The following is a 17,069-nucleotide window of genomic DNA, read 5'->3' as shown; positions in this document are numbered from 1 at the left end:
GGTTAACCACATCATCATTTAAGAGAAACAACACAGTTCACTGCAAGTACCACTGAGGAAACCTGAATTCCAACTCCCTAATAACTAGGGACCTAATTATATGGCCTTGGACAAGTCACTTCTTTGAGCCTCTTTAAAACTGTTTTTCACATCAGTCCATTGTTACATCTGTTACATGGGGAGTTTGAACTATGATAAAGGCCTTTCAGCTCTCAAATTCTATTCCAGTGACATCTGAGGATGAGGATATGGTTGGAGTTTACCCTAGAGTTCAACTAAAAAGTTTTGTGTGTTTGCTTCAAAAGAAAATAAGAATTCTACTGCAATTTTCACTTATAACATTGTGCCATGGTTCAGACTAAGAAGAGATATACAAGAAATTCTTTTTTTGACAAAGATTTTAATAGTATCAACATTTTGGCAGGAAACCCACTACAAAGGTAAACCATGCTGACTGAGTTGAATGGGCAATATCACCACCTGTTTTGTTAATGCTGTTATGTACAGAATACAGTTCCTGGAACTCCAAGTGTTATAGTAAACACATCTGGAACTCCAGGTTACTGTCTCTAGCCTGCTCAGGGAATAACAATGGGATGACTTCAAGTGAGTAAGGTATGCCTAACTCTGTTTTGTGAGCAGTGAAATATCCATAATGTATGTCCTATCCATTTCATAGGGACACTTACAAAAAAGAAGACTTAGAAAAGAAGCAAACCCAAGATGCGATATGATTGACTTTTCCTGCTCTAGTTGTATCATTCTGGAAGTAAAATCAGCTCTCAACTACCAAATTCATTCAACTCCTAATGAATGAAGGACAGCAATGAGATAATCTAAACCAGCAAATAATCCCCAAACTATTTTTATGTGACTCTGAAAGGTGCTTTGTACTTTCATTTGAATGGAGCTTTCATAACCTCAACAAGTGATAACTGCTATTATTGTTATTAACAAAACTGCGCTGCCAGCTATTTTTTCTACAACTTTCTAGTCTACCTTTTTTTTTTTTTTTTCGTTTTAAACCATCACTGCATGGATCAAAATGAGGATATGACACAGGACTGGCTTCATTCTGCCTGGAATGTTATAGTTAGGGTAAAAGTGTTTCACAAAATACAACTTAAATAGAATAATCATTCCCTGGGTTCCAGAAGATTTATTATTTATTTAGCAAGTACTCACATCACTTAACTAAATCTAAAATCCAGAAGATTTATTTATTTAGCAAGTACTCACATCACTTACTAAATTGTGAAGTGGATTATATTATTATTTATGTTTTATACATCAGTAAACTGAGGCACAGACTTTCCCAGAGCCACAAAACTAGTAAAAGGTGGAACCTGGATGAATTATACAACCTGGCTGCAGAATCCTGCTCCAAATAATCATACACTGCCTTGAATTCCAATGGAAGTTCGTTTCATCACACTCTTCTTAATCCTCTTCTCTCACTTATCTAGATATGGTATAAGCAGACTTATCTGTTCATTCAACAAGCATGAGTACTTAGTACATGCTGGCAGTTAGGAGTATAGAGTAGTTAAGTCTTATTCCCTAACCCCAAGAGGCAAGCAAAGGAGGTAAGTACATCAAGGGTCACAATAAAGAGTGAGAACAATGCCAGAGGATTCTATAACAAAGTATTATGGAAACACAAAGGAAAAATATCTAAACCTCAGACAAGGTTTCACAGAGATGACTAAGATCAAGTTAATAGAAGTAATCACTTCCAACTTAGTCACCTTAAGAATAACGTAGGGAAAAAAAGAGCTGGCAATTAAATAATCTATAATCCGGCCTCCTTGATCGAAAATAAATATTGTTTATTGTTTAAAATAAAATTGGCTCCAGATCTGTCCTATGGACTACAGATGAGCCTCAGACACATGCATGGGTTATTACAGAAGTAGGAAGAAGGTAACTAACTTTTAGGTGGAGGTGGAGGAAGTGGAGGCAATCAGGTAGGTTTTGACAAAGGGCAGGTAGGAGAGACCAAGAGCAAGCAATCGGGCATCATAGTGCCTGAGTTCAAATATGAACTCAGCCACTCACTCACTGTGGGACATAGGGAAAGTAACAAGTTCAGTGCCTGTTTCCACATCTGTAAACAGGAATATTTTGGTGACTATCTCATAGGATTGTTGTGAAGATTTAATGAGTTCATATATGTTATGTGCATATAACAGTGTCTGGCCCACGGTAAGCATTATACAAACATCCACTATTATTGTTACTGCAATTATTCCCTTTTCTAAGATAAATCTTCAAAGATGAGAAGTTGGATGGTCGGAAGAAGGGTCAAAGAGACAAACTCAGCTTTTCCAAGTAGAAGAGACAGCATGAGATAAGGCACCAAAACGAGAAACAGCAGAACATGTATTTAGTAACTGAAACTACAGTATGGAATTCAAAGTTGCTGAGTTTCAGAGATAGTGTTCTGGCATAGAAGAGTAACCTGACTGACAAGACACAAGATTAATTATGAAGCTGTGGCTATGGCTCAGGGAGAGATGATGAAATCTGAAGTAAGGCAGTGAAAGGTCTAATTTTTTTAAAATAGATAAAAAATATTTATAAGATGAAACTGGTAGAACTTGGTGACTGAACGAATGTAGAGGGTTAAGAAGGGGAAACTCTATGGCCTACTTAACAGTACCAACAAATGAAACTGTTAACTCAAAAGTAGGAACAGCTTAACAGGCAGAAGGAAAGTAAGGAATTATGTTTCAAACACAATGAATTTGAGATGTCTATGGATTACCCAAAGAGATTCATCATGATGCAATCCTGATAGCCCAGGATTGAGGTGTGAGCAGATTTAAGAGACTACAACATAAGAGTGACAAAGAATATGCATATCTGAAACGTAGGAGAAAGACCTGAGCAAATTTGGAAGACATCAACATATAAATGACAGATGAAGCCAGGGATGTGAATGAGCCTACTCAAGGAAAATATGTACGGAAAGAAGAGCAAACCTGAGGAACAAAGTCCAAGGAAAAGCTCTAACTCTAGTTAAAGGATGGGCCAAGAAAAAGAAACCCTCAAAACTGTGAAAACCAAGTCAATCTTTGCCTAGATTCTAAAGTTAGGATCCATGCTGTGGAAATTCACAAATTCCTAGGCAGTTACTTTCTTCACTTGCTTTTCCCTCTCTCCATCACCCTCTCCCCCTCCCCCCGATTCTCTAGTAAAAAGCTCCAAACACTGGATTGGGAAGTCCTTAAGAGGAAAAGACTATTTTCCTTATTTGGCTTCCTATCACTAATACCCTATTATAAGGCCTGATATACATATACTTGAAGAATGAACCTGACTGAACAAGAAAAATGGAAAATTTCCCATTTATCAAGACAAAGTGCTCATGGAACTGGGGTTGCTTCCAGCCCAGACCTGAGCAACAGAGCCTGAAGAGAACAGAAACAAAAAGGAGGCAGACCTTATACACTGCTGGTGGGAATGTGGTAAACATGGGGCTGGTGGTAAAATGGTACAACTACTTTTGAAAATGGTTGGCAGTTCTTCAACATGTTACCTACCACATGACCTAGCAATCCATTCCAAGGTATACACCCCAAAGAACAGAAAACATATATTCACACAAAAACCCACATAGCAATATTCACACCAATATTTCACAATAGCTAAAGAGTGGGAAAAAAACAAATCTCCATCAACTGATGAATTAATTAGCAAAATGTGGTATTCCCATAGAATGGAATATTATGCAGCAATAAAAAGGAATAAAGTACTGATACATGCAACAACACAGATGAACTATGAAAACATTATGTTAAGTGAAAGAAGCCAACGCAAAAGGCCACATACTGCATGACTCCATTTATATGAAAGTTCATCAAAAGGAGATTAATGGTTGCCAGAGGCTGTGGGAGGGAGGAATGAGGAGTGACTACTTGTGGGTATAGGGTTTCCTTCTGGGTGATAAAAATGTTCTGGAATTATATAGCTATGATGGTTATATAACTGTGTGACTATGCTAAAAACTATTAAATTGTATACTTTAAAGGGGTGGATTTTATGGTATGAGACTTATATCTTGATTTTAAAAATGGGGGTGGGATAGAAACAGAATAGAATCAATGCTATTGCATCCTAGATTTCTTCTATTTCAGGTGATTCCAACACAATGTTTCCAACAAACCATTTAAATGAACAGTAGTGGCAACTATAACCAGGAAATTTTTTAAAACAATTTGCATTACAGGTTGATTACATCAAAAGAATATTAAGTTCCTCATGCAAAAATGGAAGTTTCCAAGTCTCTTCCCCAGAAAAAGGAGAACTTTCATATATGTTAGTGAACTTGTGTGGAGGTAGCTACTCTGCATCTCTGGCTGAGGGAGATTAAATCCTAGTGCCAGAAATGCCAACAGAATCTTGGACTTTGCTGAAACAAACACTCAGGCCCTAAAGCAGCTTCTCCTACCAAAGCACTAGGTGCCACACTAGAGCTGGGCGGAAGAAGCCACAGAGTTAACACAATGCCTCTGTCAGCAACCTACTGAGCTGCCAACCTACGGAGTACTTCTGTGGGAAGTACTTCTCTTCACTTTGAAATAAACAAACAAAAGGGGATAAAACAAGAAAGGCGACATGGCATGGTAGAGAATACAAAGGCCTTAGAGAGCTCGAGTCTGTTTCCAATTCCACCACCGAGTAACCCAGTAACAGAAAACTGGGGAGAAAAATCAGTTTCTCTGGACCTTAATAAGACCTTATCACATACCCCACAAAGCTGTTGTCACAATGCAGGAACCAAAAGTGACACTCAAATATGAGTATTCTTCCCAATTCACCTGAAAGAAAACTAGTTGGTAGTGCTATACATGTTTTGGTCAAATTGGAAAAGAAATCTCATGACCTCTTCTCTATGATACACTAAAAGTCATTCTCACACTTAAAATTATAAAACAAATTCAATGTCCAAATTAGAATCCTTGACTACTTGGGGCACCCTGTAGTTAATTGGTTAAGCATCCAACTTTCGCTCAGGTCATGATCTCGCAGTTTGTGAGTTTGAGCCCTGCATCAGGCTCTGTGCAGACAGCTCAGAGCCTGGAGCCTGCTTCAGACTCTGACTCTCTCGCTCTCGCTCTCTCTCTGTCCCTACTCCACTCGCACTGTCTCTCTCTCAAAAATACTTTTTTTTAAATGATAAAAAATAAAAACAATTCTTGACTCCTTTCTGAGAAGCCGGCAGCCATTTAATTAATCCTCTGCATCTTCTTTTTAGATTTTATTCACTTTCATCTTCATAACCCATCCAAGCCACCATCTCCCACCTAACTTGTTTCCTAACTTGTCTTAAAAACCTTCAGTGGCTTCTCAAACTCTTTAATAAGCTAACCCTTGCCTACATCTGCAGCCCCATCTTCTACTTATGCCTTCAGGTTTTTTTTCTTTTATTCCAGCCATACTCAACCTTCAGGTTTTTTCCAGCTTTTGAACGTATACTCCTTCTGTCTAGAATGATTTTCTCTGTCCTTCCACTTTTGCTCAGACGCCGCATGCTCCTTCATCCTTCAGATCCCAATTCAGACTTCACCGGCACCAGGGAAGTTTGACCTTATCAAGTCCTGAGTAGGTACTCCTCCATATTCACCTTCACCCTCATTACTAAACATTTCTCAAACTAGTCTGTACTAGACTGTAAGTCCCATGATAGCAGAGTCAGTGTCTGCAGTTTGCATTGCTCAATTCCGAGACATATGCCCAGTGCCTCATATGTATTCAGCAAATAGGGACTGAATACGTGAATGATCACAATTAAGCAAAACTTAACTTGACTCTAAGATTTCATATCATATTTTTTCATATATAAATATTTTAAAATATTTTTTTAATTGTAAAGAACATTACAGATCAAACACAGGCAATTCTTCATAGCAACTATGTGGGAAAAGGACTTAAAGTGCACATGTACTTTCTACAACTCCAACAGCTATCATTTAGATTATAAAAGAAGCTAAAGGGGTGCCTGAGGGCTCGGTCGGTTAAGTATCCAACTTCAGCTCAGGTCACGATCTCACGGTTCATGAGTTCGAGCTTCGTGTTGGGCTCTGTGCTGACAGCTCAGAGCCTGGAGCCTGTTTCAGATTCTGTGTCTCCCTCTCCCTCGCTCTCTCTCTCTCTCTCTGCCCTTCCGTCCTGCTTGCACTGTCTCTCTCTCTAAAACAAATAAACATAAAAAAAAATAAAATAAAAGACACTAAACTACTACCACAGTGACTAACACTGTGCTCCTTACCTGGAAAGAGCAGAAAAGGTACATATAATGCAAATTACAAACATTACAGTCAAATCATGCACTGGAGTAAAAAGACAAGAAAATTATTTTTTGAGGGTCCCTACCTCGCTCCAAAAAAATAAAAATGGTTAGACACACTTGATAGAAATGTTGCTTACTCCAAATAGTTCACCAAGTGAAGGTTGCTGTGAAATACTTCAAATTCCATAAGCACTCAGGACTGCAAAGGCCGTGAGAAGAGAATGTTCCAAGTACAGACTAATGGACAGAAGGTACAAATGAAATAAACCCTGATGCATGATGACTATCTAAGGAAGTCTAAACTGAAGACTGAATATATTTGTTCCAAAGTCATTAACCAAGCTTCAGTTTCTGAAACATGTTCAAAATACTTAACATATTTTATAAGTCTCCAGTGTAAATGACAGACATTTGTTATTCAAGATAACTAATTTCCTTCACCTAGTTTAGTTTATATTAAATATCTATCACATTTCAGACTTAGTTTTTGTATTTTGGATTTTTTTTTATACTAACAGTTCTATTTCTTATCATGTATTTGTTGCCCATGCTAATGAGAATACAGGTTCTACCAACTCAGAATTTTTATTACTGTTTTGGGGATGTGACCACTCTTCTAATTTGGTTCACTTTTTAATTCAGTAACTTTAATCCAGTGATCAAAGCTTCATTAGCTTATAAACAAACTGTTTCTCAGGTAAACCAAATTGCCCCACATCAGGAACTTAAGCAAATAAATAAGTACAAAAAAGGCAGAGATTATAAATTAGGGCAGACAAATCTGTATCTAGCCTCACTCCGGTAAAGAGCATTCTATCAATATAGTGAAATGCTAATCTCCTAATTAACAACCTAATTAGGTAATTATGGCTTTGCAGAGGGATGCCGAAATGAAATATGACAACATGGTCACCTCTTTATATGGCACCTGTGGGCCTTTTCAGCTGTCATTGCATAGAGTGCAATATCAATTTGAACAGATGACAAAGTGCTGTCATTTTTCATTCTGATAATATACAGAATGCTTTGGACAGAAGCAGTTTACAAAAAGAAACATCTTGCCTGGTATTTTCCTAATTTAAATATGCTCAAATACATCGTTAAATTTTTTGCATGTTTTTTATACTGTATATAGGAGAATTACCATGTACAACAGCAATGACAAAAAAAATCCTAACTGGCCATCTTGCTGATCTGTACATGCTGAAACTACTGCAATTTCTATTATGGAATATATGACAACTAGGAAAGCACCAACTCATCATGACGTTCTAAACTTCATACTTTTTTGAATACTGTTACCAGAAAAATTAAAACCCAAACTTTGACCTCTAATTTTTTCTTTTTTCTTTTTAAATGTTTTATTTATTTTGGGGAGAGAGATAGAGACAGCATGAGCAGGGGAAGGTCAGAGAGAGAGGGAGACACAGAATCCGGAAACAGGTTCTGAGCTAGCTGTCAGCACAGAGCCCAACGCGGGGCTTGAACCCACAAACCGTGAGATCATGACCTGAGCTGAAGTCGGATGCTTAACCGACTGAACCACCCAGGCGCCCCTAAATTTTTCTTAAAAAAAAAAAAGTGAGAAAGTCACACAATTTCCCAAACCAATAAAGCACTTCCCAGTATAGAAGCATTAGGTTCACATAAAAGCTCTACATACCAATGTCCAGCCTCCCAAATATAGGAGTGTTCTCTCTCTGAAAGACAGTTGTCACAGGGCTACCATTGTCCCACTGGCCACTGAAGAGGTGACAGTAGCACCAGGACACTGGTACCACCAACACAAATGCAACTCTTCTTCCATGATAATGTCTTACATAGGATTTGGGGCGAGGAGAGAAAAGCTAGCCTGGGAATTTCCACATCCTTTATGTCAACATACATGAAATCATATTCTAAATGTCAAACAACTGAGGTAATAACTAACTTGAAAATAACAATGCATTTATAACTTCAGATCACCTGAATTAGTGGAAAATTTTTTATTGAAATGATTTTCACTGGCTCTACTCATATTTCTTATGTTAAAAAAATTTTTTTAATCTTTTATTTATTTCTGAGAGAGAGAGAGAGACAGTGTGAGCAGGGGAGAGTGAGAGGAGGGAGATACAGAATCTGAAACAGGCTCTAGGCTCTGAGCTGGCTATCAGCACACAGCCCAACGTGGGGCTCGAACCCACGAACCGTGAGATCATGACCTGAGCTGAAGTCGGACGCTTAACTGACTGAGCCACCCAGGTGCCCCTCTACTCATATTTCTTAATATGAGGCTGAAACTAAAATGCTTTTTTATTAAAAATAAAATCAGAGAATACTTTGGAAAAATAGAAAAAAAGCATAAATACCTATAATCTGACCATCTATTTCTTTTCCTTCACATATGTTTGACATAATTGAGATCATAAGTTGTATAATTTTATATCCTTTTTCCACTGTGTTACATGATGAGCATGTTACTATATCGCTAAAATTCTTCTAAAACATCTAAGATGACTGCACAATATTTCCATTGATTGGCTTTTCCATAATTTCTCCTTGTTGGCTACTAAAGTGGTTTCTAATTTTTGCTATTTTAAGTACTGCTACAGTGAACATCTTTCAACATAATTATTTTTCTACATCTCTGATTATTTAATAAAAATTCCTAAAAATGGAATTACAAGCTGAAAAGGCCTGCGTGACTTATTTTTTAAAAGCTTGGATAAATAATGCCAAAGTTCTCTCCAGAAAATTTTCACCAATTTATATTTCCATCAGCAACATACTCTGCCAGCAGTAAGTATTACTATTAGAGGTTTCTGTTTTTAAGTTTATTTATTTTAAGAGAGAAAGCTAAGTGGGGAGGGGCAGAGAAAAGGAGAGAGAATCCTAAGCAAGCACTGTGCTGCCAGTATGGAGCCTGATATGCGGCTGGAAGTCAACGGTGAGATCACTATCTGAGCCAAAATTAGAGTCAGATGCTCAAGCGACTGTGCCACCCAGGCACCCCAATTATTATTAGAGTTTTATTAAATCTTTACCCTTCATGTTATTAGATCATACCTGTAACCAAATACTTTCACTGAATTATGAGTAACAACTTTTCTATAAGCATTAAGTTTATATAAGTAAGAAGAGCTGTGTTGATGACCATCCCGAAACAAGGGCCAGTTCCAACATCCAAATCTAGAATAGCATGGAAGAGTGACAAAAGCACTGAATTGAGAGTGAAAGAACAAAGGTTTGCAGCCTAGCTTTGTCATTATCAGTAGTTCTCTGCCTTCAATCGCTTTACTTCCAAAGCTTCAGTTTCAGCATTAGTAGGACGGAGACAACATAATACCCCTTGTTTTATCAACTTCAACAGGTAGTCATGGGCACACACACATAAAGGTAATATAAGCAACTGGAAGTGCTTGTTATTTAACAGATCAATTCATTTAATCTAAATAGGTCAATTCATTTAAACTTTCTAGAGCATACTGGAACCCCTACCAGCAGTACACGGTTGGAAGGTGCATTAATTCACAGAGCACAACTAGAAATAAACAAGACTAATCTCACGAGGCAGACATGAAAATGAGTCTCATTTCTTTATAACCACTCCACAGAGTCATTTCTTGTTACACTAAACACTAACATTGTAATGTGTTATACCCCTGAGTGCTAGTGCCCATACTTCTCCAGAAGCATCTCCAGAAGCTTAGTAGTACCAGGTACTTATTTACATTGTTTCATTTAACCATCAGCAGTACCATATGTTAAGACCAGCACTATTAGCCTCATTTTGCAGACTGTCCAGGTCACACAGGGAATACCTGGCTGAGCCAGCATTCAAACACAGGTGGGTGGGACTCTAAAGCCCCACCTCACGTTGCTTCAAGATTCAAGCCTGCACCTCAGTTGTTAGTCTCCTTTACATCAGCAAGTGACATTCAGATTAAAAATTTACTACTTTAAGGGGCGCCTGGGTTGCTCAGTCAGTGAAGCGTCCAAATTCGGCTCAGGTCATGATCTCACAGTTTGTGGATTCGAGTCCTACATCAGGCTCTGTGCTGACAGCTCAGTGGCTGGAGCCTGCTTCAGATTCTGTGTCTCCCTCTATCTCTGCCCCTCCCCTGCTTATATGCTGTCTCTCTGTCTCTCATAAACAAATGAATGTTTCAAAAAATATTTTCTAATTTACTGTTTTAAAAAGAAAACTATTCCTTTGAACAATTTTCTACCAATTTCTCTGCTGAAAGAGTACTTATTTATAATACAGTACCTTAAAATGAGTCCATAGAGAAGTAAAAAACGGTTTTTTTTTTGAAGTTTTACACATTCAGTCCATTTTGTCTGCATCAATAATAAAAGCATAAAATAAAAATATACTCAAGTATAGGATATGATTCTAACTGCATATATTTGGGGTAAATGTGATATAAAATTCAATTCATTTCACAAGCAATTACTATAATCTAATTCCAACAGTTATTCTAGTACCTCCTTGGCTGTTTCTAGAATTTAAGTTTTGTTGTTTAAGTGGTTTCTCCCATTTTTCTCAATTTCAATTACATAAAACTGTTTTCTTCTTTGGTCCAAATTTTGTGTTTCCTATATTAAATTTGTTTCCTCTATATATCTATACCGCTGCCAACTAGAGATAATAAATTTTGAGTGACTGGTCAGGATTTATTTTTATATTCTATGTTATTTCTTTATACATCAGAGTATGAACGAAAACAAGTATCTAGAAGACCAATATTTCTTCAATTTTCACCTTGTAGAAGCTGAGTATTAAAATAAAAATAAATTAAACTCTTTGGCTAGGAGCTCCCTGGCCATATTTCTCTCACTACACTGGGTGTCCCTATGCCCCTTTTCAATCTTTTGTATACACAGTCAACAAAACACTGTATGCACTTGGGAAGCACCTGGCCTGTCAAGGTCCATTCCCAGAATTAGTGATGAACAAAGAACCGAGGGAAAGGCCGAGCAGTGGCTCCCTACCTGCTCTCAAGGGAAGAGGAGCCATATTTTTAGATTTGAACCATTGTCCATTGGGGTCTGCCAGCAATCAGTTGTGTGACTTTAAGAGTGTCAATTAGAATCAGGAAGCTTGCCATCCTGAAAAGACCTCAGCACGACTTGAGTTGAGGTCTTCATTAACATCCAGATGGAAAAAAGATACAAGGATTTGTAAGTGACTTGACCAAAATTAAAAGGCTGTTAATGGTGTATTGTATTCAGAGTTCAAGTCCCTTCCAACCCAGTGCACTTTCTACTAAACTGTTATTTACTAGGCATCAGTTTCTTCATCTTAAGAGGTTATGATTACTCTCTCTTTGTTCATTTCCTGTACTGTAGAAAAGACCAAAGAGACAAGAATCTGGTAGCATCTAAAGGGCTAAGAGCACTGGGGTGCCTGGGTGCCTCAGTCGGTTAAGCATCCGACTCTTGATTTCGGCTCAGATGATGGTCTCGTGGTTCCATGAGATTAAGCTCCGTGCTCTTAGCACAGAGCCAGTTGGAATTTTCTTTCTCCTTCTCTCTTTCTGTCCCTTCCCCTCCCCTCTCTCTTCCTCTCTCTCTCTCTCAAAATAAACAAATAAACTTAAAATGCTAAAAGCACAAATCAAAAGTATTACCAGGTCTTGTCCTCATCCAACCCTATCACTCCTGAAAATTAGCCTGATTATATAATGAAAGCATTCAACCTGTCACTTCCTCAAAGATATCAGTATGAGTCCAATACAACACGCCTTTAATCTGCAATTTACCAGTAGACTTCTGATCAATAATCACTACATGTGTTGTACCTCCGGCTTTGAACAGCAGGTATCAAAATTTCAATCATCAGGTAGATCAGAGTTTACAATCAGGGAATCCAGTGTTGTACATAGCCCACAAATGTGTTTTGATCTATACAATTATTTTTTAAATAGCAAATTTAACATTAAATACATTAAAATCCAGATTTTCAGCATCTCTTGAATGCTCCCCAAGAATATCACCCCTCCAAAAAAAAAAATTATCCCCCATCGAGATTAAAACAAAAACTTTTAAAAGTTAAAAAAATAAACAAATAAAAAGGATATTATCCCTCAGAAGATCCAAGGACACCAAGCCACTTCCTCACACAGCAACTAGCAACTGGAGCTGAGCGGCAACAGCTACCTTCAGACTGGTCACATGCAGTCCAGTTCACCAAGGTCTGTCCTGCTCTTTACCATGGGCACTTGAGCTGGAGATCCCGAGGTATATGCTCACAAGAGAACTAATATCTGTTTACTCTTTTTTGGCCAATTTTTTCTGGTGTTATTATTCACCGGCTATGGGCTTCAGGCAATATATTAACCACAAAGCCTCGGGTGCTCACGTGTTCAACGGGGTTAATACCACCTGTATCACAGGACCACGAAGAGTGAAGGAAATATGATATACAAAAACATTTAACGAGGGTCCCTGAGTGGCTCTGTGGGTTAAGTATCCGACTTTTGATTTCAGCTTAGGTCATGAGCTCACAGTTCTTGAGTTCAAGCCCTGCGTCAGGCTCTGCACAGTCAGCTTGGGATTCTCTCTTTCCCTCTGTCCCTCCTCCGCTCACACATGCACGCTCTCTCTCTCAAAATAAATAAAACATTTTAAAAAATTTAATGATGACTAAAATACAAGTGCTCAATTATTAAATTTAGCACAAACTAAAATATGTTAACTTTTGAGTCAAAACTTCTAAAAACCCTCAAACTCACAGAAAACACAAAGTTGGAGCTCCTCCCACATGCAATGGGACAAAATTCCTAATATTATAATATAGTGTCTGTGGCTTTGTCCTTAATAATAAGGCCTATACATACAAATAACAAGTTTCCAGCAAATTCTCTCACCTTAATATATACAAATCCACCGAACTGCAAGTTTCTAAAGTCCTCAGTCATGAGTCCACAAACAAAACAACCCTCCCCCCCACACACACACACGTACAAAGAAATATTTAACGTGACAGATAAGACCATGAGCTTCAGCAGGGGCCACATTCATTCTTCAATATCCCGCTGCCTCGCATAGTGAAGGCACACTGAAGCTATGACTCAAGGGCTAGCATCTCTCTGAAGTCTCTTCAGACGGTCCCCATCCACATCACAAAGAAGAGTGAAGATCCCAAAGTCGAGCAGATAATAATCCCCTCTATTCATAGCTCCAACAGATGCAAAACCTCAAGGAATTTATTTAACTTCTCTGTGCTCTAGTTTCCTCATCTGTAAGATCATGATGCTAACACCTTTCCGTACAGGAATGAGATAATGCATTTAACACAATGCCAGCATGAAGTTAAGTGTTCATTAGCTACCCTATCAGGGTTCCCCTTTGTGCACTACAGTACCCCATGGGGACTGCTGTCATGGTAGCTGTAGTACTTTACTATAGTTCACCAGCACATACTTCTGTCTCCCCGACTGGAATGTAAACTACCTCAGGGTGGGCACCTGATTTTCTCTTTGCCTCCCCAGGGTCTTCCATTTTCCCTCTCACTGCTGAATGAAACACAGATTCTCAAAGCATTTAACTACAAAACGTATGAGCAGAAACTGGACATGAACTCTCTTAACTGACACTGAAGCCCTCACTAACTCTGACCCCCGACTGACCCTCCAATTTGTCTCCCCACTAAAAGAAGCAATGGCTTTATTTAGTCTGGTCTACTCACCACTCTAAAACCATCACAGGCATTTCATCTTTGCATCTCACACTATCATTTCAGGGGTCCCTGTATCAGGCCCTTTATCCATTAAATATTCACAACCCTCCATGAGGTCAATATTATCCCCCTATCCCAACCCATACTGGAGGAAAATAATGATTAGAATTAAGAAACTTGCCAAAGGTCAAAGAGTAAGAGGAGGGACAAGGAAATGAACCCAGAGTTCAGGTTATTCTCTATAGAAAGTATTCCATCCGCATATTCAAAGCTGAACTGACCCACCTATCACATTCTTGCCTTGGAAGATCACAGACTCCTCTACATTTAAAGGACGAGCTGTGCCATTCATTGTGATTCATATTTTTTTCTCTTGTTGTTATCTCGATATGTACTTGCATATAGAGTGTTATGTGAAAGGCGGCAAAACACATAATGAAAAAAAGTGTACATGTAGGACATCAGACAGACCTGGGTTTGAATCCTGTCTCTTTCTGGTACCAGACATGTAATTTATCCTGAGTCTTCCTAATCTGTAAATTGAGGTTAAAATCATTAAATAAGAGAAACCGACATATAGTTTCAGTACACAGTAAATAAGAAAAGTTAACCGTACATTATGATGCATTACTTGACCACAGCACACTCCTCAAAAGCTAATGACCCCACCCCCACCCCCACCCCCCCCACCCCCGTGCCATCACAGTATCACAGAATAAACCTTCACACAGTGTACTTATCACTCGATCTTGGAATTATTTCCTTATCTCTCTCACTAAATTGAGCTCCCTGCAGCCAAGGACTGAGTCTTATTTATCTATAAACTATCTAGCATGGTACCTGCTATATATATATATCCATATATATATTTACATACATATATACACTTATATACATATGCATACATATGTATACACACACATACACACACTCAGTATAAGTTTGCTAAGTGAAATTACTACAGATATAATGAGCATTTATCAGGATTCCAGAAAAGAAATCTTTTCCAATCGGGGTTGTCTCAAGTTGGTTGAGGGAGACAGATTTAAGCTGGGCCCTGAGTAACATCTCAATAGGTGGGAAGAGAAAAGGAGAAAGAAACCTAGGCAGGGAGAATGTCCTACCAAAAAAAAAAAAAAAAAAAGACAAAGAGAAAAAACCAAGGCGATTTGAGGTCATACTTATCTAAAGTAAAGGATCAGGGTAGGGAATTACGGAAGGGGACTTTTTCAAGCATTGCTGGAGCCAGATCAAGAGGCGTGGAGGAATGTGAGGACAGCATGGCATCACAGCAATTTAAAGTAGACAGGAGCACAAAGTTAAATGACAAAGGGGCCACGAGCATGCCTCACATGCCCCAGCAAACTTGCAAGAGTGTAAACTGGAAAAGATGAACACAATTATCAATGCTTCATCAAGAACTCTTTCAGCAATGGGGCGCCTGGGTGGCTTAGTCGGTTAAGCGGCCGACTTTCGCTTAGGTCATAATCTCGCGGTTCGTGGATTCGAGCCCCGCGTCGGGCTCTGTGCTGACTGCCAGTTCAGAGCCTGGAGCCTGTTTCAGGGTCTGTGACTCCCTCTCTCTCTGACCCTCCCCTGCTCACGCTGTCTCTCTCTGTCTCTGTCTCTCTCTCTCCTAGAAATAAATAAAACATTATAAAAAAAAAAAAAAGAACTCTTTCAGCATTGACTACGCACCTTGTGTGGACTCAAAGAATGAGGAATGTAACATGGTGCCAACTTTTCGTGTTCCTGTAAGTTCTTAAATTAGTAATCCACCCTTTTGCTTGTGAAAAATACAATGAGAACGATCACTTTGTTTTAACTGATGTGATTTGTAACATGATTCTTTTGCACAATGCCAAGTACTGTGTGACAGGCTTCAAAAACTACTTCCATTCGTTAGGATTAAAATTTTAACCAATTTCTGAGTCAACTTTTGGGTCCCTGGTTAAAGTAATACTCTTGTTTAACGTACTTTTTTTTTTCTTAGCCTTATCCAGAGCTAGAAGAGTCTGCCACGCTCGTAACAAAAAGCTGAATCAAAGTCCCAGCAGCGTTCCAGCTAGAAAAAAAAAGTTTTGTGGGCTGCTTACCCCTTTGGGGAACTGTGAGGAGGGGCCCTAGGAATCAGGGGCCACACAAACAATGCTTTAAAAACTTAATTTTCGTGTTATGAAGATTAGGATACCTAGATGCTGCCGAGTAGTAGGGCCAGAAACTGCCGGAGCCAACCCATCCCCCTCCCAACACTACGCAGCCCACAGGCTTCTCCTCCCGCAATCACACACCCAGCTGTCAGGCTCGCAGCAGCCTCCAGCTCTGGAAAGGACCAGGAAACGGATGCTCAATGTAGAAGACCTGATCAAGGGCCAGGCGGACTACCCTCCGGGGCAGCACCCAGAGCGGAGGAGTGAGGAGGGCCTCCAGGCTCCACGGGTGGGCTGACGGGAGAGTGAGCGAGGGGGCTAGTGGCTGGGGCAACCTTTACCTGAAGCTGCTGCCACACTACGGGCCGGGTGGGCCCCGGGACACGTTCCTGAGGGAAGAGCCCGGCTTCCCCGCGCCTCCCGGCCCCCTGCCCCGGGCTCCTCACTCTCGGACTCCTTGGGGACTGGCGCTCTTCCCGGCCGGCTCAATTCCCGCTTTCCCAGCTCGCCCTCATGCCCGCACTGCTCGCCGCCGCCGGCCAGCCGAGCAGCAGCCCTGTTGCCCCGAGCCGCGCCACGACCCGGAACCGCACCCCGCGCACCGGAAGTCCCCGAGTGGGAGGAAGCCGCTGGCTGGGGACGTAGTGCGCAAGCCCCAGAGCAGAGAGCAAGGCGTGAAGTCCTCCCGGGGGGCGGGGCCGAACGAGAGGACTTGCGCATGCGCTGCACTTCTGCGGTCTGGCTAAGGCCGGAGTCCGAGATTAGCTGAGAATCTGGTACGCGCACCAACCCGTGCATTTGCGTCGGATAGAAATCAACATTAGCATTCTCCTTCAAATCCCCTTCTCTTTAATCCATAGAAAAAAAGTCCTCGATTCATCCAGAAATGAGTGATGAGGCAGCTTTGCCTCTGGGTCACAAAGACTTGGGACTTGGGTTCAAATGCCAACTGTAACCAGCG

The 17,069-nt window shown here is 39.9% G+C and overlaps 1 protein-coding gene across 7 annotated transcripts in view; it reads right to left on the bottom strand.

Annotated features, from left to right (window-relative positions):
• The window catches only part of MAPKAP1 (MAPK associated protein 1), a 239,596-nt gene extending 222,879 nt beyond the window's left edge, over positions 1–16,717 (bottom strand). For 2 of the 7 annotated variants that reach the window (XM_039239019.1, XM_039239023.1), the window contains exon 1: positions 16,450–16,713. Coding sequence is in view for 1 of the 7 variants with exons in the window: in XM_039239025.1 (XP_039094956.1) it covers positions 14,430–14,466 (37 nt within the window). In the remaining 6 variants the exon portion in view is untranslated. Of the gene's footprint in view, positions 1–1,364; positions 1,423–14,429; positions 14,492–16,449 lie in introns of those variants that run through there. The other 5 variants (XM_039239021.1, XM_039239025.1, XM_039239026.1 and 2 more) reach the window with 5 other exon arrangements.
• Between the last annotated feature and the right edge of the window lie 352 nt (positions 16,718–17,069).

Source organism: Hyaena hyaena, unplaced genomic scaffold, assembly GCF_003009895.1.
Source record: "Hyaena hyaena isolate Hyena2069 unplaced genomic scaffold, ASM300989v1 scaffold_151, whole genome shotgun sequence".
In the NCBI taxonomy this organism is placed as follows: domain Eukaryota; kingdom Metazoa; phylum Chordata; class Mammalia; order Carnivora; family Hyaenidae; genus Hyaena; species Hyaena hyaena.
The sequence above is the reverse complement of the archived record's forward strand: the minus strand, read 5'-3'. Positions and strand labels throughout refer to the sequence as shown.